The 25,791-nt window shown below is 42.7% G+C and overlaps 1 protein-coding gene across 2 annotated transcripts; it reads left to right on the top strand.

The window, feature by feature from the left end:
- Positions 1–1,930: 1,930 nt before the first annotated feature.
- On the top strand, positions 1,931–25,037 carry LOC107386750 (RING finger protein 145). 2 transcript variants are annotated; one of them, XR_011521828.1, is made up of 13 exons: positions 1,931–2,115; positions 10,464–10,727; positions 14,656–14,764; positions 14,984–15,075; positions 15,477–15,712; positions 15,817–15,992; positions 17,509–17,649; positions 17,726–17,908; positions 18,002–18,149; positions 18,233–18,355; positions 21,441–21,674; positions 21,756–24,343; positions 24,447–25,037. XR_011521828.1 is itself a non-coding variant. In XM_070555821.1 (12 exons), the coding sequence occupies exons 2-12, from the start codon at positions 10,544–10,546 to the stop codon at positions 22,233–22,235; spliced, it is 2,106 nt and encodes a 701-aa protein (XP_070411922.1). In that variant the 5' UTR covers positions 1,931–2,115; positions 10,464–10,543; the 3' UTR covers positions 22,236–25,037. The 2 variants fall into 2 exon arrangements, 1 of the variants encoding a protein (XP_070411922.1); XM_070555821.1 differs by having other exon boundaries at positions 21,756–25,037.
- The last annotated feature ends 754 nt before the right edge of the window (positions 25,038–25,791 follow it).

Genomic DNA, 25,791 nt, shown 5'->3' on the forward strand with positions numbered 1-25,791 from the left:
TGTGTTCTTGTGCAATACCAGATAGTATGTCTGTGTCTCTTACAGTATGCTGCATAGTTCTGGAAACCAAGTTTTTCATTTTTATTCGTGGTTTTTAGTGGGCGAAGTTTACAATATAGCTTGCTGCCTATGTGTATATACATGTACCTTTGTTATTATTTTTCTTCAAATTATTCTCTGAAGTGATGGTGCCGCTGTAACAACTGAATTTCCCCACTGTGAGATTAATAAAGTCTATTCTATTCTACTCTATTCTAAACGATAATGTGTAATTCCTCTGTTTGGCATCTGTTAGGGACATCTGTTGCCCTTTTTGGGTATTTGATTATATTACAGCAAATGTATTTTCTCAAATCAACATAATAATAACAAAACTGATTCTAGTGTTTTCAATGAAGGTTTCAAGGTTTTCAAGGAACCTCTACAGAGAATCTATTGTTCATTCACAACTCTGGTAGTGGTAAGCTGCTTTGTAGTACAGATGCCAAGTAAACTAAAAGGACAATTTATACCAGGTTTTCACCCTCATTGCTTTTGAGACTTTAAAATTTATATACAATAATTCAAATAAATAAAATTAATATAAAAAACATTTAATAAGTAAAACAAAGTAAGATTATGTTTAGACTAGTATTACCAAATGGAAATACAAGGTTTTTCTAAACGCCTATACCTAATACACGTTCAAATGAGGATAAACATGTGAAAATGTATTTTCTTCACGCATGCGCAGACCACACAGAAGCGCAAACCGGATATACTTTACAGAGGACTGCTGAGTTCGCTTTCTTTATTCATATGTCTGTCGTTAAACTGACCTAATATTTATACAAACAGCGTTGAAGGGAAAAATATAATTTTGTAAAGCAAAACTTGAACAAATCAGAATGCTGTTAATAATGCAGCCCTGATAAATCCCACAAGCGCAGTTCCCTGAATAGCCTTAACAACTTATTAGTGATTTAACCCTAAATAGCAGCACATTTAATCACAATTCTCAACAGTATAAAACTCTGAACTCTATTTAAGGGGAAAGTACGAGACCTAGCGGAGCGAGGGTTTGCGCATGCTCAGTGCTGCCTCTGGAGGAGTTATTTGGAATCGTAGGATGTCCAAGGAAGGTCCGACCTTTCTCGCCTCTGATTGGTTGGAAGGGTTCTCCCTGGACTGGCAATTTCATCTAAGATGAAACCGTTTTCTCTCGCTGCAGGGTTTTTATGTTTACAGCCAGATCTTGATGAGTTTTTTGAAGAAAATGTGAACTCATCGCTATAATATCCATTCTGCACTGTTTTGCTACATACCAGTTTCAGGTTTTTTTTAATAATAAAAGAACCTGAAAAACGGTAGCCTGTAACCACACTGTTATACTGACTTTATATCTGTTGGCTCTACTGGGGTTGTATTATGGCTATCTTAAGTCTACACTTTAATAGGTTAAAGCTGCCTCTCGGCATCTGCTTAAATGTGTAGCATGTAATCTAAATTTAATTAAAAGCCTATTTCGACCTTTTTTTCCAGAAATGTTTATTATTCTAGAAGAGAAACAGACCTGCTGCACACGGCTGGACAAAATAGGGAAGTTTGATTATATTTCATACCTAGTAAGGCACACACGTTTATCCTAATTACTCCGCTTTAACCTCAGAGCTTGAGAGCCAAGAGATTTCAACAGTGTGATACATGCAACAAGATTTTTTACAAGTTCACATTTTACCTTTTTTATTTTTAAATAAAAGGAACATAAATGTATTTTGCAAAACAGGACAGAATGGATATTATAGCGCTAAGTCCACATTTTCCTTTATAAGTATGACTATAGAGCAGACGGTTTGCTGCCAAATGAAGTAGCCAATCGTAGTAGAACCCTCTAGCCAATCAGAGGCGAGATAGGCAGGATCGTCCTTGGACATCCTACGATTCCAAATGACGTCTCCGGGACTCCGGTTAATGGCTGCCAGGAAAGATGCGCGGTTGGGTCGCTTCTTTTCGCTGTGAAGCACACCCATTCAGAGGACCGTTATTTCGGGCGGTGCCGAGCTAAAATGGTCCACACACGATCCAACTGGCAGCCAGAAACCCTTTTTCATAACTGCGAACATCGTCCTTGAAAAAGTAAGTCCTCGTTTTTTCCATTAAATCTTGAACCAGCATAACAACAACTAGCTGTCCGCCGCATGTTAGCTCCGCTCTCACGATCGAGAGCAGTGTGATTTTACTCTAATAATCTAAATGAGCGTGTGTGTAAAATGTTCGTGGGCCAGGGACAACCCGTCGGGATGCTGGGTTTGCGTTAGTAGTTTGCCTAAGTGACAGCGTTATGTGAAAACGTTAGCTTAAATTGTTGCCACTGCGCCAGCTGCCTGCTCAGCCGATGCAGCTCATCACCTCCACAGAGCACGTACACACCGTCACTGCTGTCTGTTTTTATCCCCTTCGCATTTACAACTTCACCGGTCAACCACGAGTGTTCAAGCTACAAGTTGTTTTGTCCTTTTTACTTTGAAACAAACGCACTGAGGTACTCAAGTGTTGCTTTCTTTTTTGCGGCGGGGCTATTTTTTTCCCCGGTCGAGACTGAGGGGTTACTAGAGTTCATAGCAAGAGACGCAGCACTCACTAATGCAACAATATCCCCTGTGCCCATAAAGTCTAAACGTTAGTTTTCATTTAGCAAAACCAGATTTTTTTCCATTAAAATAGAAAATAATGTAAAACATGACTGGTTACATTGAGACTTTTCTGTATTTAATCCATCTGTTAGTATTAGTTTGATTTAATTTAAGTTGTGATGCATGTAACTATTTTAGATTATTAGAAATTAGAAAACATGTACCGACTGTCAAAAAAGATTTGTATTCATAATGTGAACCATGCACAACATGCATCAGATGTAGAAGACTGATATGAATTTGAACTCTTCGCAATAAATGTTGAAAAAATTATTCAAAAATAAAGGTTGTTTTTGTTTTGAACTGAGTAAAGTGAAACTAGACAAAAATAGACCATTCAAATTAAACATAAACATTGAGTGTTGAATGGATGGAGACTGATAAAAATACAGTTAGTCGTGTTACATAAGGTAGGAAGCAAGCTCTGTCCACTGAATTCTGTTATGTAACTTCTTAGGATCCTGTCCCGGTGCTGCAAGGATAATGGAAAATGGAGAGACAGTAAGCCATGAAGCGCATTGGGGAAAAATCTGGAGACTTTTAGGAGTTTATGGAAAAAACATAAGCGTCACTTAAGTCTAATTTTGAGAGAACTCAGTAAAACTTGTATCTCAGATTGAGTATATTGACATTATTTTTTGCTTCAGTGTTTTACCTGCAGTGTGATGATAAAAGTTTAAGCAGAAAAAAAACAATAAGGAAACATTTACACTAATTTTGGTTAAAACAAATGTCTTTTGGGGGAATAACGAGCATTGTGACTAGTCTAACCAAACAAAAACAATCCATTCACTTCATCTTGAAAAGGCAAATAATCACCATGTATGGCATATTATAGGAAATCCACTGTTTTAGCAGGTAATATTGTTGTTTCCTCATGAAAATACTGCCAAACCAATTTTTGGCTGCATTCTTGCATCTTTCTGTTTCAGCTGCAAAGTTAGAATTTTATTTTGAAATTCCTAAAAAGCCCAAATGGAAAAGCTGAACACAGTACTGCCTTCCTCCTCCCAACACCACACCCAGCTCTTCCTCCGAATCTGGTCTGGGTTCTGAAACCTGTCTCGGCTGGCCAGCTCATGACCTGAAGCTTTGGTGACCATTGTCTTAACTGACTTGGTAGTCCAGAGGTTAAAGTCTTCAGGCAGACACCTTAACCACTGGACTACCATAACATTACAGCAACTGCCTCACCTAAGACACCATTGTAGACACATGTTTTTGGAGCGGGCGTGGGTGGACTTTCACTGAAATAAACAGTTTAACTTCCAGGTATGAATTTAGGTTGATGAAAGTAACTTGTATTTAAAGGTGCATTATGTAGAAATGAAGGGAAAATGACATCCTGTGGTAAAATTTGGTTATTGCAGCCACTTTAAGCAACTCTGGAGCTTTTTGCTGGCCGTCGTCAAATTACAGTGCAGTATTAGCTACAATGCAGTATTAGCTCACAGGAGACACGGCAACCCCTCAGCCACAGCTGCAGCTCATCGCTCCCGACAGGGATGGGTCAAAGGCAGAGATGAATTTCACCAGTGTGTGATGACCAATGGGATTTAAACTTCATACTGTCCCTTTGCTCTCAAAGGTTTAAATAGCCTGGTTTGGAACTTTTAATATTGGTCATTGCTGCACATATTTAATGGAAATCCAAAGGTATATCTGAAGGTGCTATACAAATACAGGCCATTTATCATTTGTTACTGTATGTGTGGGAGGCAGAAACAGGAAGCTTTACAGTCGTTGACACGTAGACTGATTATTTTTAGCCATGAAAAGTATATACTTGTGGGTAAAGTACTTGCGTGATATTTCTGTGAAATGTTTTGAAAGTCAGTTGTGTCTGACCAGCTGGATGTTGCTTCAAAATTAATAAACTCGAAGGCCATTTGTTCTGTTCTGTACCATGCTTTGGACGCCCTAGATTTTATAATCATTTCCTTCCTTCTGCAGACTGATCAGCTAATTTCTGCCTTTGAAATTCTTCTACACACACCTGCTGACCCTAACCCTAATTGTAGCTTTCTCTTTATAGATTGTAAAAGCACAAGACAGTATGACACAATGTATACAATGAAATCAACCCATTAGGCCCGAGCTGCGAAAGCGCTGCGAAGACCTATTGTATCTGCTCTGTTTATTTTTCTTCCGCCAAGTAAATTGGCTTTTTGGAGGCCTTAACATACCCAAAAACTCAGGAATTTTGCACACTTGTCAGGCATGGTGTAAAATTTTGTATTTTAAAGGTCCCAAAAAAATTGCAATAAAGCTAGCTCCACAGCGCCCCCTAGAATGTAAAAATTACCTCCCTCCATAAACCTTAGTTTGTCATACAGTTATGAAATTTTGTACACTTGTAGTACTCAACAGTCCGCACAGAAAAGCCTCTTGCAACCATGGTCAACATCAAACAGGAAGTCGGCCATTTTGGGTTGAAATGGCGATTTTTATCCATTTTGGCCGCTTTTAGGGTCCGCTTCTGATTGATTTACTCGATCATTTTTTGCACGATCGTCTCAACATTTGTGTGAAATTGATCAGAAGGGATGGCCAAAACTGACTTTTCGTATATGCTGAGGGGGCGTGGCCAGGCCTCGAAGTTCGACTACTCGCCAAAACAATATAAATGGCTATAAGTTCATAACCAAATAGAGTTACAAAAACTTCTGTGGTCATTCAGCACCCGGCCTCAAATAAAAGTTAATGGTTGGATGATGACATCGCACAAGCCCTGCCCCCTCAGGACCAAAAAGGTCACGTTTTACTGTGATCGGTCCCAAATCGCCCCATTTCACTTAATCACCACAAATTTGTAGCTGGTAACTCAAGGCAAGAGGGGTTGCTTGGCATCACTTAATGGGGGTTTTCAAAAGAGGGTGGGGCTGTGGTGGTGCAGCGAAGTCAGGCGTACTGCCGTGGCCATAAGTTTGACTCCCATTTCGTCATTTCTAAAGATATTGCCACAAAACTTCTGGTGAGCGATCCTAGTCTGGCCCCCCAAAAAATCTGATGTGAAAATCTGGTGGGCGTGGCCTATTTTTTTAAATAGCGCCCCCTAAGACCATTAAAACTGTCAGCCCCAAGCCATGCTTTCACTGAGCATTACGAAATTTGGTACATTAATGTAGTGTCTCAGGACCTACAAAAAAGTCTCATGGAGCCACACAGCTCCCTTCACAGCTCCCTATTGGACTCATTTCACCCAATCACCAGCAATCTCTGGCAAATAGTAGTAGACAAGTTGAGGTCACTTGGTCTCCAGTACTGGCAGGTTTCGAAAAAAGGCGGGGCTTTGGGAGCATGGCGAAATTCACCATCACGCCATGGAAATACATTTGCCTCTCATTTCTTCAGTTATCGTGATATCGCTACGAAATCTCTGATGAGGGATCCTAGTCTGACCACCAATAGAAATGGACATGATAGGTTTGTGAGTGTGGCCTTTTTTCTGAAATTGCACCCCCTAGGACCATTAAAACTGTCAGCCCCAAGCCGTGCTTTATCTGAGAACTACGAAATTTGGTACACTAATGTAGTGCCTTGGGACCTACTAAAAAGTCTCTTGGAGCCAAGGTCAATGTCGCACAGGAAGTTGGCCATTTTGGTCCAAGTACTCGATTTAGTTAGCGTAGTGAACTAGACCAAATTCTTGCTTCGCAAAGTTTGGTCTAGCAACGCTCCACTGGAACCTCTGCAGCCCCAACAGCATTCTGGCTGGCCAATCACAGCTCCCTAGAGGGGTTTCAAACACATAAAGAGCTGTGATTAGTCCATAATGGTGGGCCAATCATAGTGCTCTACCTGCGCTTAGTGAACAAATCACAGAGCTTTATCCGCTTTGTGGGCCAATCAGGGCACTCTATATGCCTGGTGGGTGGGATAATTCAACAGAGTGAAACAAGAGTATGTCACATTCATTGTCCAGTAGCATGCGGAGATCATTTGAAAGACAATGGTAGAACCCGCCCCACAACCGAGAGCCGTCAATGGAGTGTTGCCAGACTAAATAATACATTTATTTAGTCTGGCTTGCCAGGCTACGATTTAGTGGTTTTCGCACACTTTGTTTGGAGAGTGATGCCCCATCGCCCTTTTCACCAATCGCCTTCAAACTTCTGCTTTAAATTCTTAAGACAAAGGGGAAAAAATTCAACAGTGGGATTTTTCAAAAGTTGAAAGGTGTGGGCGTGGCTAAGCCTCAAACTTTGACCTTTCGCCATTACATTGCTTGATGTAATAACTCCCATGTGCATGATCAGATCAATATCAAACATTGTCTTTTTGATCACTGACCACATCTCAAGACAATGACAATGTGGACAGCTGACATTACTGAAGCCCCGCCCCCTGACAATAGGAAGTCTATTGTTTTATGGTGAAACGCCCATATTTGTCCCCTCTAATTTAGTCACCATGACACTAAGGTCATGCACTGTCTTCATGATGCTGTAACGACTATTCAATTCTGATAGCTTTCCAGAAAGGGAGGGGCTTTGATGCCACGGCGAATTCTGGCATGACACCGTGACCTTTCGTTTGATTGTAACTTCCACAAACAGCCTCCGATCTGCACGAGACTGAACATGGCAATCAACAGTACTGCCCTTTAGCATGAGGCACAAACGGTTGGTGAATGTTGCATAATATCACCACGGCGCCCCTACATACCTTTAAAACTGTAATAACTCCTACAGACGAGGTCGCAACTGCACCAAACTTGCTATGTGTCATCACACAAAGGCACCCAACACAATCCTTTGGTCATTGGTTGATATCACGTTAGCTCCGCCCCCTGACAGACATTAGGCCCTGAATAACACATGCATAATGCAATTCACACCAAACTACATGCAAATGATTGTTGTGAACCTACAAACTGCTCCATGTGCTATTTTCCTACATTTGGGACAGCGCCATCTACATACAATAAAACCTTTGTAACTTCTGCAAAAAAGCTCCAGACTATATCAAAAATGGTGGGAGTTATCACACAACTGCATCAGGGGTGGACCGTTAAAGCGCCCGAGCGCCAATGGCGCTAAATCTTCTCGTCGGGCGGTAAATACTTGACGACTTACCGCCCGGGTGGCGCCCAAGCTTTGTCATTTACACATCGGCTTTCACCTACATCATGGCCCCGCCCTGTAGGAAGCTGCCGCTTTCGTTTCGCTCGCGTGATCCTGCACGCCTCTAGCCACGTACTGCACTTGTACGATTCGTGCACGTACTGCACATTCTAGTTATAGTCACGTGAACTATAAGTTCACTATTAAAGATGAAGTGGAACCACGCTAGAAACACACAAGCACGCAGGAAGATGGCGCCACCACAGGGATGGGATTTCTTGATGAAATCTCTGGCAAAACGCTTTAAAACTGGTGAGGAGAAGCGAGACAGTTCGAAACGGTATGAAGCAGAGAAGCGTGTGCGTGGGTGGAATGATTCTTGGCGGTTTAAAGAAGACGGGAGGCGCAGAGAATGGCCGTGTTCGAGTTGAGCAGCGCATCGCCTGGAAAACAGACGGAAGCAGCAGGGGGAGTGGCTGAAAGCCGGCGTTTCGCCGGGGACACACCGGCCACGGAAGCGCCGAGAAGCGAATCGCTCACGATATCCGGCCGCTGCTCGCCGCTCCTCAGTTCAGATCAGACGCGCCCCATTCGAGGCGCGCCTCGGCTCAGCTGTAGTTTTTCTTTTAACTACCTGGTGTCCTCCATTTCCTCAGCTCTTTTCCTCTCTCTGTCTGTCTGTGTGTGTGTGTGTGTGTGTGTGTGTGTGTGTGTGTGTGTGTGTGTGTGTGTGTGTGTGTGTGTGTGTGTGTGTGTGTGTGTGTGTGTGTGTGTGTGTGTGTGTGTGAGAGTGAGTGAGAGTGTGTGTGTGTGAGAGTGAGTGAGTGAGAGGAGAGAGAGAGAGAGAGACTTGGTGTGAACCAGTTGTTTCTGCCAGTTGAATCTCTTGGATTTCCCTGCATGTGTAGCTCGGGGGTGACGATGGCTGAAGATGTTGCGTTAGCATTCACACTTGTTCAATTTTCAATTTTAATTCTGGTGCCTGTTAGCAGCTGAAACACATCCTCACGTGCTTGTGGATATCATATATTGTATATGAAGACATGACTGTAATGATAAGTAAAGGTTAGCAGCTGTAGGTTCAGTGTGCTCATAGGAAATGTGACAAAAGAAAACAAAACACATTTCTCTTTATGGCCTATATAGTTGTCATCATCAGCGTAACATGATTTACAGAAAACATGTGACCCACTATCATTTCATGTTCTACCACCGGATGTTTGGATCAAAATATGAACCAATCAGATCTTAGATCAGGTGAGAGCAAGGCGTTTCCCGTCATCCTCTAGGTTTTGCAGCCAGTGGAGAGCAACTGCAGCGCCTTGCTCCAAAATCTGCGGCCGCCTTGATCTCACGAGGTTATCGTTGCCTACGTATGCATGACGTCAGAGCAAGTCGGCGTCAATTCGGACACAAATCTAACCGGCATGCACTGCTCGCCGATCACCGCTGGTCTAGTCTGCGCAGAACTGGCTCATCTCGAACACAGCCAATGGCTCGAGTACAGCAAAGCGGAGTTGGTGATGTACTGCGTTGTATGCCGGAAGTATGCGACAACAAAATCGAGTTTTGTTGAGGGAACAAACAAATTCAAACTTGAATACGTTATTATGTTTGTGAATGTGTACAAAATAAAGGTTTATTACATTTAAAACGGTTCAGTTGTTATTTTGACTCGTTTTGGCAGCTGACCAGCGGGGCCGGTAGATTCTTGGCCGGGCCGGTAAATATTCAGAGTTACCGGCCCGGCTGGCCGGTTGGTTTTGAAGTTAATGTCCACCCCTGTGCATTCAACACATGTATGTGCTCACTCGTTCAAATCACTTTAACTCCGCCCACTTACAGCCTTTTGGCTCTAGATAACCCATGCAACGTATGATTGATGCCAAATTAATAGAACACCATCTTTGATGACAAAAGATGACCTCTATGGGATTTAGTTGTAAATGGTCACAGCGCCCCCTAGATAGGTTCAGGTCAGAATGGCCTTATACTTGGCTTGTGTCATCACATGACTGCACCAAACAGATTGATTGGGGTTGTTGGTTCAAACCCCTTTAGCTCCACCCCCTTTCGGCTCTCTGGCACTAGTTAACACACACAACGTCTGATTTATGCCAAAATTACAGAAAACCACCTTTGTCAACCAAAGCTGACCTCAATGGGATTTTTCTGTAATTGGTCACAGCGCCCCCTAGATAACTTTAACCTTCAATAACTTCAAAAAACGTGGTCAGAATAGACTTAAACTTGGTCTGTGTCATTACACCACCAATGTGGTAAAGATAGAGTATGCCCCAGTGGTGAGATGGGTAATTTATTGGTGGGCTCAGAGGAGATGCTGAGTCAGGGTGAGGTGCGGATGAGGAGACCGTTTGCGGTTTCTGCTGTTGGGGTGGTCGACGTTTATGTTCCGCGGACGTGATCGGGTGCACCGGGCTGCCGGCCAGGTCGGAGCGGCGCGGAGCTGCGAGGGCCGAACGACGCTGCTTGCAGCTTCAATTTTTCTTTGTTACACCTTTGGCCTTAAAGTGAACCTTTACAGTCCTGAGCCCTGGTAAAAGATTAGAACAATAAAACCATTTTCTGCTGTGTTTTATTCGATTACACTCTCTGTGGCTTTCTGTGACCTGCATTAATCCACTTCTTTTGTTATTGCTTGTTTTTATCATTAATTCTTTCCCTCGTTTTCTGTCACTGTCTTATTACATTTCTTTTTCTTTAGTTTTGTCCTCAGAGGATCCAGAGTCAGCATCTCGTCTTAGTGGTCAGTTCTGCCTGCTGCTCAGAGGTTAACCTGAAGCCATGGCAGTGAAGGACCGCGTAGAAGCCGTGCTCAACGTGGGTCTGCGCGTTCCCAGCATCATGCTGCTGGATGTCCTGTACCGCTGGGATGTAAGCTCCTTCTTCCAGAAGATCCAACGTTCCAGCCTTTCCAACAATCCGCTCTTTCAGTACAAGTATCTGGCACTCTACCTGCACTATGTTGGTGAGTGCAGAAAACAAACTTTTTTCCATATTATCATCCTGTAAATAAAGAAGTATATTATTTTCTGCTTTTGCACCATATTTTACATGGTTTTAAAGAGATTTGACAGATTATCCTCATTTATGTCGGTGCTCTTGACTGGTTCTAGCATAAATGCTCACAGAAAAATCTGTTATGCTGAGCTCATTTATTTGAGCTGCTGCTTTGAGTTTGAATTGAGAAACCTTTACACAGGACTGGTACAGAGTGGTACAACTTTTAATCCAGCTGTTCAATGGGCTGTAGATGTTGGTAACAAACAAAAAGTTTAGCAAGTAAGTTACTAGAAGTTATAAATGAGGGTTCTCTCGGTTTGCTTACTTAGGCACCAGTTTGTGTGACTTGAATTTCAAACATGCATCAAAAACATTTGCAAAGAAAATATCCTTTAAATACTCAACTGTATTCTAGATAGAGATGTTTCGATCACATTTTTAGGCCCCCAATTTGAGTCCAAGTTACTTAATTTTCAATGCATCAATAAATGTTGATGCAGAAGAACTTGTTAAACAGTCGTTGCTATTACATTTGAGAACCTCAGGATGAGATTAAGAGAGCATTCTTTTTGTTTACTAAGGTTACAGCCAATCATTTCCACCCGATCCCAGATCCTTTCAAAATCACCTCATCTGATCACGTGATTGGACAAGGAGCATCCCTAATTCTTAGGGAATCAGGAAGCATTCTCTATGTAGTTTCTGTAGAACGTGTTAAGACTTCTGTGGGAGAGTTTGGCATCATGTGAAACAAAACAAAAAAAGAGCCATTCCGAGTAAGAGAGTAAAGGATTCAGGCAATTAAAATAAAACATTTACAAGAATTTCTTGCAACAGTGACAGTTTTGCTATATGCAAAAATATCATATGTTTCAATTCAGTGTATTTCCAGATGAAATGTAGAAAATCGTCTCACTGTTTGTGATTAGTTGCCCAGACTCACGGCCCAAAGACATACTGGTTTAATACTGGCCTGAGCACCAGTTCTTTAGGCGCTTTAGTGATCAAAACACAAACCTGACAAGCAGCCAAGCATAGCTTAAAAGGAACCCAGGTTACAAAACCTTGTGGTTCTTAAAAGATAAATGTTAGTATCAATTATCTTAAAATGGTGTAAAAAAAAACCTTCTTGATGTCTTCATTTTTATAAAATTTGTAAAAATAGTTTAACTCATAGGTCACCATTGTTGCTAGCATCGCAATGCACTCTGGGCAGTGACGTCATATGGTTGTACCTCGGTTGCACCGACTGGCTTTGGGACCCTGTAGTGACTGTTCAGCGACATCAACATGTCATCTGTTCAGCCTTTTCAATTTGAACCAGAGTGAAACATTAATGAGGACATCACTGACCATGTTTCACAAAACGAGCATCAACATGAAGAGCAAGAAGGGCGGGATGAGGCGAGAGCAGGACAAAACCTGTGGTGCTTCTGCGGCAAATGCTTCTCAGTGGTAACCGAGAGAGAGTGTTTGTTGTCAAGAGCTCACATTTTTGTCAGCAGAAGTTAACGGTAAGCTATTGTGTGATTAAACTTATTCAATTATGAATGATTTTGGAGAATTTTAGCATCCAGAGTTGTCGTGTGCTTTATAGATGATTAGAATATTCAGTGAAACCACTTTAATCATTGTTGCAGATTAGAGTTGTCACGATACTAAAATTTCAAAATCGATTCGATACTGGAAAAAAACTCGATACTCGATTTCGATGCTATTTAAAAACACCAATTTATTGAACAAGTTTATTCAAAAAATAACATTCCTCAATTTATATTGCAAAAATTAAATGTTAAGAATTAAGTGTATAAAGTGCTTAAACCTTTCAAGTATCAGCATTTTTTAAAACGTCCATACAAAAACTGGCGAAAGTTAACACTTTAAATCATGAATTGTCTCACTATATATACACTATTTGCAGAGTGATGTTTTGCTGCTTAAACTCTATTTAAGGTGCATTTTTGTCATAAGATGTAATGCCATATGTTTTGTTCTGTACTTTTGAACAACTCTGTTGGTCAATAAAGGGAGAAAATGAATTTCTCCACAGTAGGACAAAGGTACATCTACCGGTAATCTTAATAAAAACAGACTGGCGCACGGCAGTGGCGTCATTAAAAGCGCCGGTTAGATTAGCCGCAGCTAGTCTGTTTACGCCTAGAAATCCCAGACCTGCTCCAAACGAACTGGGGAATCACGTTAATGATTCCTAACAAAACCTTTCGACATGAAGATGTTTTGGTGCAGATAATGTCTTATTTCGAGGCTGCACCATGGGTGCCCGTCCACACCCGTTATATGGATATACACTGATGGCGATTCGCCGATGGATCTAAATACCCCGGGGAATCCAAGTAGCACCAAAGTTGTCAGCGTGAGTAAACAAACGTACTGCATGCTAGAAATTAAGTCCAGGTTGCAATAAACGGGAGTTTTCCTTTAAGCACATAAGCGTGAATATACAACTACGTGTCGGACTTTGTATGCTAACTAAGTTGGGCTGTGAAGCGCCTCCCAAATTCGCTGTTTATGTTTTTGTTTATTTACGGCATCTGGCTGTCGTGCGTGTCAGTGTACTTGAAGGCTGTGTATAATAGTCCATAATATCGATACCACAGGGATGGAATATCTAATTTAGATACCAGTTTTAGTATCGATTTATATCTAGGTATCGATTTTTTTGACAACACTATTGCAGATATTAGATATTTGGAGAGCACTGTACTGCTACACTTACTGCTTGTTTTACTGACGGGAGAGGAGAATGTTCGGCTTCACCCGTGACGAGTGGCGTGTCCGATGGTTCGCTGAACGTGACAGAAGCGGCAGCTGCAGGAGTGTTTGTCGGCTCAGGAGAGCATCCAGCCCTCTCCGAGGGCGTTTAGGCTCCTTGTGTGGGAAAATGGTCGGTAAAGCATTTAGTTTCCGCCTTCTCTTATACCCAGCCGCTCTGGTGAGCTCGTTAAGTAGTTGTGGTCGACTATAAGCCTCAAACGCATCAGGAGAAAAATGTTGGGAACACAGCCGTGGATCTTTGGGAAGTTGTGTCCGTCCACAGGCATCTTCCCACTGCTTTCTCCTCTTCTTGCCAGTGGGAAAGCTGTGTAAACTCACATCACTCCCCTTGTTACCCTCTGACTGGAAATTGCATCCAAAAGCAGCACAATGCAGCATTTTACTTGACTATTAATACGGTGAGCGCGTAAACAAACACTAGCGTCAATAAGCTATTCCTCCAAGTGCAACCAGTATACGTCATCGCCCTCAGAGTGCATTGCGTGCGGAAAACATGGCGTCCTACGTATGTCAAAAAATGTTCTAAATGTTATAGATTTATAAATAAATGGCTATATTTTGTGTGTTTCTAACAACAGTTTGGTACAATAGAAAACTTGTGGCTCATTAGGGCATCCACGTCCTCATAGCTGGAGTTCCTTTTAAAGACCAGTGTGTGCTAACTTTCTGTTTTGGGTTCAACCCTGGCGTTATTCTCCACAGGTGTTGATGCAAACCCAAGACATTTAAAAAAGACTTAATCAGCTCTAGATTCATGTAATAAAGCCACGTTCACTCACACGATGTAGCTAAAAGGGAACCACCAGGAACTGTTTTTATGTGGCCTTGTGTTTAACCAAACTTGGCTGCATGTTGTGACTGAGCTAATAGGTCTGGTATGTGTTGATGGGCTCAGTGGGTGGACTGGTGGAACTGTTGCTGAGCTGAAAAGAGTTTTAGCTTCTAGAAGGTTACGGCTGCTGTTTCAGGGATTTGTATGACTGATGGATGACAGAGAAACGTGTCATACAAAGAGAAAATATTAAAGTGTGATCTGGAAGCAGGAAGCACACAGCTTTGTAGTTCCTGTTTTAACTTTGTGTGTGGCCGCCTGGCAGGTTACATCCTGAGCTTGGTGCTTCTGACTCTGCCTCGTCAGCATCTGGTTAAACTCTACCTGTATGTTGTCACGGCCCTGCTGCTGTTTGCTGGTCATCAAGTCTCGAGGTATTAACACACACTCTAATGTTCCCTCCTTCAAAAGCCTGCTTTTATTTTGGTAAATGTACACACCAAGCATTGGGTTTTTTATTTTTTTTATCAGATCATTTATTCACTAGTCTTAAGTTTCTCCTGTTCTAGTTGACGAAGACAAAGCTTTGGACATTTTGGGGCGTTCCGTAAGAACTTCCAATATGATTGCCTCTGTGTGACCTCTTTTGTCAGGGATTATGTTCGCAGTGAACTGGATTCAGGCTACGAAGGACCGGTCTACCTGGAGCCTCTCTCCATGAGCAGATTCACCATGGCACTCATCGGTAAACCAACACACGCCAGTGTACCACAAACGATGTCCAAAGGCCCGCTGGCACACCGGATGAAAATAGGATGGGTGAAAGTGGGAAGTGTTAGAGTTTCCGCATTATGAGACCTGATTTCAGCTTACTGGACAGGAGGAATGGAGTCTCCTGTGCTATAAATAGAACTGAGTGCTGATTCCTGCTCAGAGAAAACCTGAGAAAGCAGAAGAAAAAAAAATGGCGGTGGTACAAAAAGATGTTTTAAAGAGGGGCTACGCTTCTGTTTCCCATCAGTGGTCAACCAGCAATCGCCACCCTGGGATGGATTCATAATTTGATGAATATTTGATTGTCACCTATGCAACAATAAAACTGCATGTATTCTGATGACCTTGCTGAATTCCATGTTTGCCTTCCAGGTCAGCTGGTGGTGTGCACGCTGTGTTCCTGTGTGATGCAGACAAAGAGGATCTGGCTTTTCTCTGCTCATCTCCTCCCTCTGGGGGCTAGACTCTGTCTGGTCCCCCTGGAGACCATTGTCTTCATCAATAGGTTCTCTATGATCTTTACAGGCCTGGAGGTCATTTACTTCCTGGCTACTAACTTACTGGTACCGTATAACCTGGCTAAGACTGCCTACAGAGAGCTGGCTCAAGTAAGTACATTTCTGTTTTTATCTAGAGGTGCTCAGACATATCTCCTTACACGTTGTTTCAATAGATGTTTGTGACTGACCTCATTACCACCATCTTCACACAGGTGGTGGAAGTGTACGGCCTGCTGGCTCTAGGCATGTCTCTGTGGAACCAGCTGGTTCTTCCGGTTCTCTTCATGTGTTTCTGGCTGGTGCTGTTCGCTCTGCAGATCTACACCTATTTCAGCACCAGAGACCAGCCCACCTCCAGGGAGAGGCTCCTCTTTCTCTTTCTCACGAGGTAAGGTGATAACGTTAGGGAGGCGTATTGTACACTTTGTGGAACCTCCTTAGAACATAAGTGCAGTTATGATAATGGTGGAATAGTTGCCTTAGCTATGTCAGCAGCATTAAAGGTCAAGTATCGCAGGCTTTGTGTAGAAAGTACAAAACGCATGCGAGAGAAGGTTGCTCAGTGCTTCAAAGTCTTATTCATTTCTGTTTTGAGTTTAGTTTGTTAATAGGAGATGATTAATTCAATTATAGAAACCTAGGTTTGTTTTAAAGCCTCTGGCCAGACTGAGCATCAAAGTCACAGAAATTCAATCTAGCTACACTTTACCAACTGTTGAAAAGTAAACTGACTTCAGTTTTGAGCAATTTTGTCATAAATCATTATTAAAAAAAAGGTCTAAATTCTCTCTAAACAGAAAGGAAGTGTGTGCTGCAAATATTACTCGATGATGTATTGAGAGGGGTCGGCGTTTTTGAGCACGGGCGCTACTCAAAGATGCCTCTGTCGACGTTGACTAGCTGTTTAACCGTTTTGGTTTTATATTTGCGTTCTTTACGGTTGCAGCAAAAAGTCTGAGCCATATGCAACATTAAAGGCATGGAAACGGTTTGTTAAGAGGACACGAGTGAACTCAGAGGGCATCATTTCATCAGCACAGATCTACATTGAGCATTTTCAGACAGATCGCAACACAAACCACAGAGCCTGGTCAGTGGAAAATTCTCAAAGGTTGGAGCTATAAGACGAACTACAGATGCATCCTCCTGGGATCAGTGAAACTGCGGCAACCTCCTAGATCACTGCTGAAAGCAACAAGCCAAGCAATCGCGACTACAGTGCCACGGTTAGCCGTGGTGCAGCTGGTGGGAGTGCACCTACGAGCGCTACAAGCAAAAGGCAATAAAAGTAAACGTACCGATTTAGGTTCTGAATTGGCTTTGCTATCAGCGTTCAGATCTGCTCGCAGTTCATCGGAGTCAGCCTCACGTCATCGCAACTCTCCGTTACTCATTCTATTTCCTCGTCGGAATCGTATTACAGAGAAAATCTAACCAACTAGCAGAAGTTTCAGATGCTACACCGATATCTGATTAAGCATCATCAACTGTCGTAACGCTAACCGTGTTTACAAAGGTTTTCTGAGGCAACGCCCCTGTTTGATGCAAGCAGCTGCGTAGCGCCAAGAACCCAAAACTATTAAATTTTTTGCTGCACTCTTTAAAAACATCATATTTTCTTAAAATCCTAATTTTTTTTTTGGGGTCAGTGGAGCTTCGAACTATTTTTACACACCTGATTGAAAGGACATTTCCTTCTGGCCAGTTCCTTTAAGCCATTTGGTTAAAAACCCACTGATGTCACATCTAATCCCTGGAAATCTCTAGTTAACATGTTTATATTCAGTCAAACTACAATAGTGTTGTCTGGTTACTGTGATCGTTGAAGCTACAACACGTTAGCCGCCCGTTCTTGCATCCAGCGTTCAGTCTCCTCTCCTCTCCTCTCCTATCTCTTTACTCAGTATTGCAGAGTGTTGTAGTACGCCGTACTCTCTCCTGGGTCTGGTTTTCACCGTCTCCTTCATCGCTCTGGGAGTTCTCACGCTCTGCAAGTTCTACTTGCAAGGCTACAGAGCCTTTATGAATGACAACACCATGCACAGGTAGGTTACACCACGGTTCTCTTGTCTGAGGGGTCTGTCAGAGTGTGTGTTTAATTTTATGATCTGTTGTTTGCAGAGGAATGACCGAAGGCATCACCCTGCTTATCCTTGCTGTGCAAACCGGTCTGATAGAGCTTCAGGTCATCCACCGAGCCTTTCTACTTTCCATCATCCTCTTCATCGTTGTTGCCTCCATTCTCCAGTCCATGTTGGAGATCGCTGACCCTATAGTTCTTGCCCTGGGGGCTTCCAGAGACAAGTAAGGACTAATAACCCGACTGAATGATTAATCGTAAAAAGTCAGAATCTGATTGCGTTCTCCTTTTTCTCCTCCTTCCCGCTGGTTTTGTAGGAGTTTGTGGAAGCACTTCCGAGCTGTGTCCCTGTGTCTCTTCCTGCTGATCTTTCCAGCCTACATGTCTTATATGATTTGCCAGTTTTTCCATATGGACTTCTGGCTTCTCATCATCATCTCATCTTCAATTCTGACCTCTCTACAGGTAAAGCAGAAGCACGCTGTAGTTAAAGACACGTTACAAAGGGACTTGTAACAGAAGCCTAACCCTTCCCGTGTCTCCACCAGGTCCTCGGTACTCTGCTCATCTACGTTCTCTTCATGGTGGAAGAGTTTCGTAAAGCTCCAGTGGAGAACATGGATGAGGTCATCTACTATGTAAACGGGACCTACAGATTGCTGGAGTTTCTGGTACATGATGTCACACGTACACACACACACACACACACACACACACACACACACACACACACACACACACACACACACACACACACACACACACACACACACACACACACACAGTTAACGGTATTTTGACTAGGTGTGTGCTGATTAACAATTAATGAAATCATTTCGATATTAAATCATTGAACGTATACATAGCAGTTTTTACAAAACAATGCCGTCAATTTGCCGCAACGCCGTGGCGACATCAGAGAGCCTTAGGTTGTTTATAAGTGATCAGACTGTGGCGGTAATGTGGCGCAGTCGTGTCCTTTATGTGAAAGATTAGGCGATGGTGGCATAAATGTCTTGGCTGCTGCCGTGGATCTGTTGCTGCCAGGGCAGATGGCTCCGCTGATGATGTGTCGTTCATTACCTGACCCATCTGAACTCAGCCTATTGTTTACTCTGGTGTTCACGAGTGTGTGTGTGTGCGTGTGTGTGTGTGTGCATGGACGAGTGTGCGGGTGATTGTATGTCCACTTTTGGAAGTTGGGTGCGGGAGGGGAACTGTAATTTTTAATTGTTTTATACTTGGGGAGGGGGGCTGGGATGGGAATGTGGGATCTATGGGGCCATTTTAATCTGTAAAGCACTTTGAGTTGCATTTTTTTGTATGAAAAGTGCTATATAAATAAAGTTGATTTGATTTGATAAAGGGGGTATGGGGGCGGTCCCTGCACTGCCGTGGACTTCTGTTTATCTTGGGCATAACTTTCTTTTTATTGCAATTGAAGCAACGATTGTTAAGTTTTTTTTTAACAAGCTGGTGCTCTCCACAGTCCCCATGCAGTCGCTGTTGATCTGAGCTCCAGCTCTAACAGAGAGAAGCTCCTGGAGCTCTGCGTCGCTTCAGTTTGTCGTCTCAGCTGATTTTGTTCAAAAAGCTAAACTTACGGCCCGTGTTTACTTTTATTTTCTATATAATAGCGGGCCGGAGCTCGGCATTTCCTCCCTACGTCATCATGACATCTCTCTCTGCTGCACCAAGGCGCAATCGACATTTCTACGGCAGACAATTACCGTAATACTACTACCAAGCAATGTGGAATGAATGCCGCAAAATTTGCGCATCGCCATGCTGGCATGGTGTGTTTATAATACACACTGTTGCTGTAATATTTCGCCGATTTGCTGGATTGGTGTGTCTTGTAAAAAGGGCCTACAAGATGGACAGACTCTCCTCACCGTCACCTGAATTTGAGCTGAATTTAAGCCCAGTGGGCGCCTCCTACCACCACCATCTTGGCCTTGCCACACGTCTGGTAATCTCCTAGAAAATACTAAATTGGCAGGGCAGTGAGGGTGGGGGCAGACGATAAGCACCCATCAAACTCTGAGCTGAAGTAGGTACCAGCTAACTGAGCTAACTAAAGCTAACTAAGTTTGGAGGGTGCATTTAACCAGAAAGCCTCAGCTGAGAGACTGCTACCCTCTGCCGTCTAGGCTGTAACACTTTTAACATGTTGCTAGCAGGGGCGAAGCTGCTAGCGCTAGCACTAGCACTGACGGCCAATCTCACTCCTGTCAATCAAAAGGACCTTAGTATTCATTATTTCAAGTTTTAATCACATCTAAACAATGAGTTACAAAATATTCACTCATTCAGAGTTGTTAGGATGGAAAACTAAACATATCAAATAGGGATGGGTACCGAATTCGGTACTTTTTAAGGTACCGACCGAATTCCATAGTACCGATCGAGCACCGATTCACTTCATTAGAAACGGTGCCTCGTTTCGGTACCCGTCCTTCACAACGAGAACTTGCCTAGACAGCTGCGCATGCGCAAGAGCGTTATGTCATCGGTGGCTGCGAGTGAGTTGTAAATAGGGCAGCATGGTAGAAAGAACAAACGCTAAAGCTTGGGTCCACTTCACTAAATGTGATGGGTAACTGGGTTATGATGAAACCAGCGACAGCGATCTAAGTGAGACATCCTCATCTTAATCTGCTCCAGTCGGTAAATAAAATGTTTAAGATAACGTTAGCTTGATTTGTTGGCTTCCGTTTCACTAATGGTGCGTTCGCTTTCTCCTCGGAACTCCGAAATTCCGACTAGAAGAACATGAACTCGCTCTAAAGTTTGGCTTCACTTTACTAAATGCGACGGGTGATTGGGTGAAGACGAAACCAGCGACAACGATCTTAGTGTGAGGCATCATCGTTTTAATCTGCTCCAGCAGCTAAATGAACGGTTTAAGATAACGTTAGCTTGATAAGTTAGCTTCCATTGCTACCATTGTTATCAGCTAATGGTGCGTTCGCTTTCTCCTCGGAAATTCTAACTTCCCAGTAGGAAAAATCTAATGAAAAAAGACGGTAAAAGGAATGAAGATACACAGTAAATTTAGTTCACAGTAAAGATGTTTACTTCAGTTTAATTATCAGCTTATAAAACTACAAGGACAATGTTAAAATACAAACAGTTGTATGTTATTTATCATGATGTTTATCAAATATGGTTATATATTGAGAAAAATATATTTAATTATAAAAGAGAATTAAAAATATTAAACACTCAAAAGTATCGAAAATTGGTACCGTTAAGTACCGGTATCGATTCGTATGTACCGGGAATCAGTACCGGATCGATTCAAATGTCAAAGGTACCCATCCCTACTATTAAACCTAAAATGTTTTTGAACCAGGCTGTAAACACCTTTCTTTCTGCTGTGACGTTGGCTTTTAACATGGGAGTCAGTGGAGACTTGCTCCTTACTGGGTCCAGCCCCTAGTGGATGAGTTGTGAACTGCAGTTTTTGTTACTTCCGTGTTGGCTTCACTTTTGGCAGGCGGAGCTAGCCTCTTGCATTAGCCTCTTACACCTGTATGTTAAGAGAGAACCACCCTTAATCACACACACACACACACACACACACACACACACACACACACACACACACACACACACACACACACACACACACACACACACACACACACACACACACACACACACACACACACACACACACACACACACCGTACACACCACACCTCAGTTCTGATTAGATCCTAAACGGTCATTGATGTTCTGCTTTGCCAGGTGGCCGTTTGTGTGGTATGTTACGGCATATCAGAAACCGTCTTTGGGGAGTGGAGCGTTATGGGAAGCACCATCATCCTGGTCCACTCCTACTATAATGTCTGGCTCCGAGCCCAGCTGGGCTGGCAGAGCTTCCTGCTCAGGAGAGACGCTGTAAACAAGATCAAAAGCCTCCCGACTGCCAGTGACGCCCAGCTGGAGCAGTACAACGATATCTGTGCTATCTGCTTCCAGGTATGCTAAGTCCTGCGTTTATAACGATGACCAGTAGATACTGGGAACCCTCTCTAATGTTCAACTTAATGGTTTTTGCAGGACATGAGCAGTGCTGTGATCACTCCATGCAGTCATTTCTTCCATGCTGGCTGTCTGAAGAAGTGGCTGTACGTCCAGGAGAGTTGTCCTCTGTGTCACGCTCAGCTCAAGAGCCAGGCCCCAGCTGCCAGCGCGTCCAACTCTGAGACAAATCAGAGCTCTGCGGGACAGGAAGGAGCCTCAGATGAAAACAAGGATAAAACTCAGTCAGAGGATGGTGATGATGATGAGGAGGGGTCAGCAGGGCAGGAAGAAGATGACGGAGCTACATCATCATCGTCCTCTTCTTGTTTTCCTCTGGAGTCACAAACCTCGTCATTTTCTCCCTCTACGTCCGACGCTCCGTCCCTCCCTCACACATCTCCTGCAGAGACGACCCCCACAGCTGAGCTGGAGCCGGACCCACACTCGAGTCCACCTTATCACGTTCTCACCAGCAGCACAGCTTCTGAGGAAAACTCTCCTCCATTCTGCCTCTGAGCTCCATGGCAACACGCGCATCACACGTGCATGCACTTAAAAATCCTTCATCTGATTACGCTCTGCTTGTATTTCACCCGCCCACACTTAGGTTCTCCTGACCGGTAAACTCCTCCACGTCCCTCTCGGGGGATAAAATCCAGAACAATCACGTTTGGAAGGGAAAAGGACCACTGGTACGGTTACAGTTGGATATTGACCTTTGACCTCATGCTGGCAGTGATCTCCATCGACAACTTATTTTTGTCTTTTATTTAAATCGCGACAAAGGAAAAGCGCAGCTCTCATCTCAGAAATCAGTCGGCCGTGCATCATATCCATAAAATGTGAAATTTAAATAATGCATCATTACCTGGTTGAGTTCAGTTTGAGCTTACTGGGTTGAATTTGGCATTTTTGTAACATTACCATGTTTTTTTTTCTCTGTATTCGTTTATCCTGCCTGCAATTCCTTTCTACTGCTGTACATTTGGGGTTCATCCAGTACATGCCATGAAATATTGAAAAACGGATCAGGAGTGCTACAACAGACAACGGAAGACTGATGGTTACATTTGAAACTGTGACGGTCTTTAACATTTCATCAACTTCTACGCGTTTCTGGGTTTTTTTTGGTGTTTTTTGGGCCGAACTGCTGGATGGTTGGTAGTTCTGTTACTGAATACTAAGCAAACTGAATGTTGTTCCTCGAGCCCGGCTGTGTGAACAGATCGGTGGCTTCACAAAAGAATGACTTGTACGTTTTTTGTATGTGGAGAATTTTTGCTATCTTCAGCGTTCAAATCGAATTGTTTGGCTGGTCCCAGCAAAAAACAAACCTATTCCTCGCCGCCAAAGTTTTGTACCACTGTTATCACGGAGTGTAAATAAGTCCCGGAAGCGGACGTGCTGATCTTATTCATTTAGCCTCCCGAGCTTTGCTCCACCCCCTCCTGTCTAGCATCTGTGTTCTGCTTCATCAGACGTTACTACCAGCACATTTAGCCTTTTTTTATTTAGCTCACACGTGCACACAAGTCGGTTCATGCAAATAAGGTGGAAAATAGTGTTAAAATGACAGAGTTGAGTCGTTTTTGCATACATAAAGCTTGCAAACCCCTCTCCAGATGATTTTTCTACATTTTCTTGTTTCGTCGTCGTCGTTTGCACTAATGTCATTTTTACTAGCAATGCTCCAAAGCTTTTCTGTGGCTGTCAGCAACCAAAGCCCCTCTGATGTTGATGTAGGAGGAAGCAGCCTGATCTGTTTGTGTGTGGCGTGTACATAAATGATAAATGTTGCTCATATGTATGCTCAACCAGAGGAGTGCTGTTGCGTTTGTGTGATTGGGAGGATTTTGGTTTCCTCCGAGCTTCCTGATTTAGAGGCTGTTGGGGGATCTGAACTTTCTGATCTGAGATCAGTGTTACGCCCTCTCTCTCTCTCTCTCTCTCTCTCTCTCTCTCTCTCTCTCTCTCTCTCCTGTCTGCATGACGTGTCTGAGCTGGTGTGATCACTCCAGTGCCCTCTACTGTTAGGAGTGGGATCAGCATGGCACTGACGGACTGGAAGTGTTCTGGTCCAACCCTCAGCAGTATTATTTACTACCACTATTAATTATAAGGTCATCATAATGAATGATTTGATACTTTTTTTTAAGCATGTTGGTTTCAGGATTGAAGATGAATACATGTTTAATGTATGATCAAACCTGTCCATTGCTGCTTATGTTGTTTTTTTAATTAAGTGTCGAGTCTGATGTCTTTTGCACATCTTTCTCTGAAAAGATGAACATTACGACTGTTTGTTACTTTTTTTTATCAGCTCCATTTATTTGTTTTTTGATTCGGAACGAAACGGGGTAGAGATGTGTTTATTCGCCTGCTAGTCAGAAGGGTGTGAAGGTGATCATTTCCCACCGGTAGCCGGATGTGAATCTGCATTGCAGTATTAAGTAACTTCACAGATGTTTGGCAGCTGTTGATTCAGTTTGTATTTGTGCAGCGCTTGTGCGACTATTCAAGCTGGGACTTTATTTCAGTGTTAAAGCGGAGTGTTTACGTTATGTACGTCCAGCTTTTCAGTTGTAGATGAGGCTACAGTAAAAATGTTGAGTTGGCTTAACCGTGTTGTGTCAACTGGTTCCACTAACCCCAGTGGCTTAAAGAGGAATACATTTTACTTTTACCATAACAATGAATGTTACTCTTTAGTGGGTTTAGTGGAACCAGTTGACATGGTTAAGTAAACATTGTATTTTTTACAGTGTATTTAACTCAACAAATGCACAAAGTCTAATTTTTCAGCAGTGTAGTTTGAACATTTCAGCTTAAACTGTCATTTGAATATTATTACCACGACTTTGCATTGCTCATTTGAAGAAAAATACTAAATTTGCCCCCAAAACTCAAATATTAGAGTGTTCTGTTTCTAATACATTTGTGTAATCTGGGTAATTTCAAATCTATATATATATATGACCTGATGTTGCTTTCTTTATTTTCAATGTTAATTGTTTTAAAAAGTTTGTTTTACATCTACATGTTAACACTTGAAGTCAAACCAAATATGGATATTGAATCTATAGCTGCCATAGTTTGTGAATGCACATTTAACTCTGCTGCCCGGTGTTATCTGTTCTAAATGTGTGGAAAAGGATTGTGTTCATGGGTGCTCTTCTAAACAGATTCCAGTCCTGCTCAGTAAAACTGGCGCTTAATGCCAGCTGTGTCCATTTAAATGGTTTGGACCGGATGCCTGGCATTGCTTTGGTTATTTTAAAAAACTGAATGTCGAATAAAATCAAGCATCCATTCTGGAAAGTCTCTTTTTATTTCTGATTAATAAAGCTTAAATCCCCAGTGTGTGTGTACTCCAGCACACAGGAGTCTGATATCTGACTTTCATCCAAAACAATTAAGATTCAGATGCTGTAGTTTAGACCAGTGACAGCGAGGCTGTAAATATTGTGACAAAAGTTGTTTATGGGATAAGATACCATTCAGAATCTTTATTAGTAAATTGTGTATTACTTTTATGTTTTCTTGATTTTATTACTATGAAATTCTTCCTAATGCACTTTTGGCCCCTCACGGGTGACTCAAAATGTATTGTGCTTTCCAATAACTCGCAAAAAAGAGGTTTATGTGAAAATTTTGCATAGATCCTTGAGCATTTTGTTGGGGGACCAAAAATCTCATTTTTTGGCAGCTTTCCAGAACAATGAGACGACTCCTGTAGTCAGTGTCTTTAAAGTGTCTCCTTAGACTGTGATCTCTTAGCTAAACTTTAATACCTTCAAGATTTCATCGTTGTGGTCCGCTTATTCAGGTTAGGTTCAGGAGCAGCAGCCCCACTCCCAGACCCTCTTCTCTCCATTGGCTTTCACCTGAGAGACCAACAGCAGCATATGGATGTATGGTGACATTCTCCAGCTCTACATGCGGACTGGTTTGGCAACCCTTCAGCATCCTAGCAAGGGTAACGAGCAGGTCCACAGAGCCCAACGCTCTGCCTCGATATCAGAAGGCTCGCCCTGGCCCTCCTTCCACCCAGCGCAATTTGAGTGAGGAAAAG

Source organism: Nothobranchius furzeri, chromosome 10 (genome assembly GCF_043380555.1).
Source record: "Nothobranchius furzeri strain GRZ-AD chromosome 10, NfurGRZ-RIMD1, whole genome shotgun sequence".
Classification (NCBI taxonomy): domain Eukaryota; kingdom Metazoa; phylum Chordata; class Actinopteri; order Cyprinodontiformes; family Nothobranchiidae; genus Nothobranchius; species Nothobranchius furzeri.

Excerpts from the sequence above, each read along its gene's own strand:
- LOC107386750 (XM_070555821.1), top strand. The coding sequence starts at position 10,544 with ATGGCAGTGAAGGACCGCGTAGAAGCCGTGCTCAACGTGGGTCTGCGC. Across the intron at positions 18,356-21,440 it reads ACAGATTGCTGGAGTTTCTG|GTGGCCGTTTGTGTGGTATG; the intron begins GTACATGATGTC and ends CTGCTTTGCCAG. Across the intron at positions 21,675-21,755 it reads TCTGTGCTATCTGCTTCCAG|GACATGAGCAGTGCTGTGAT; the intron begins GTATGCTAAGTC and ends TGGTTTTTGCAG.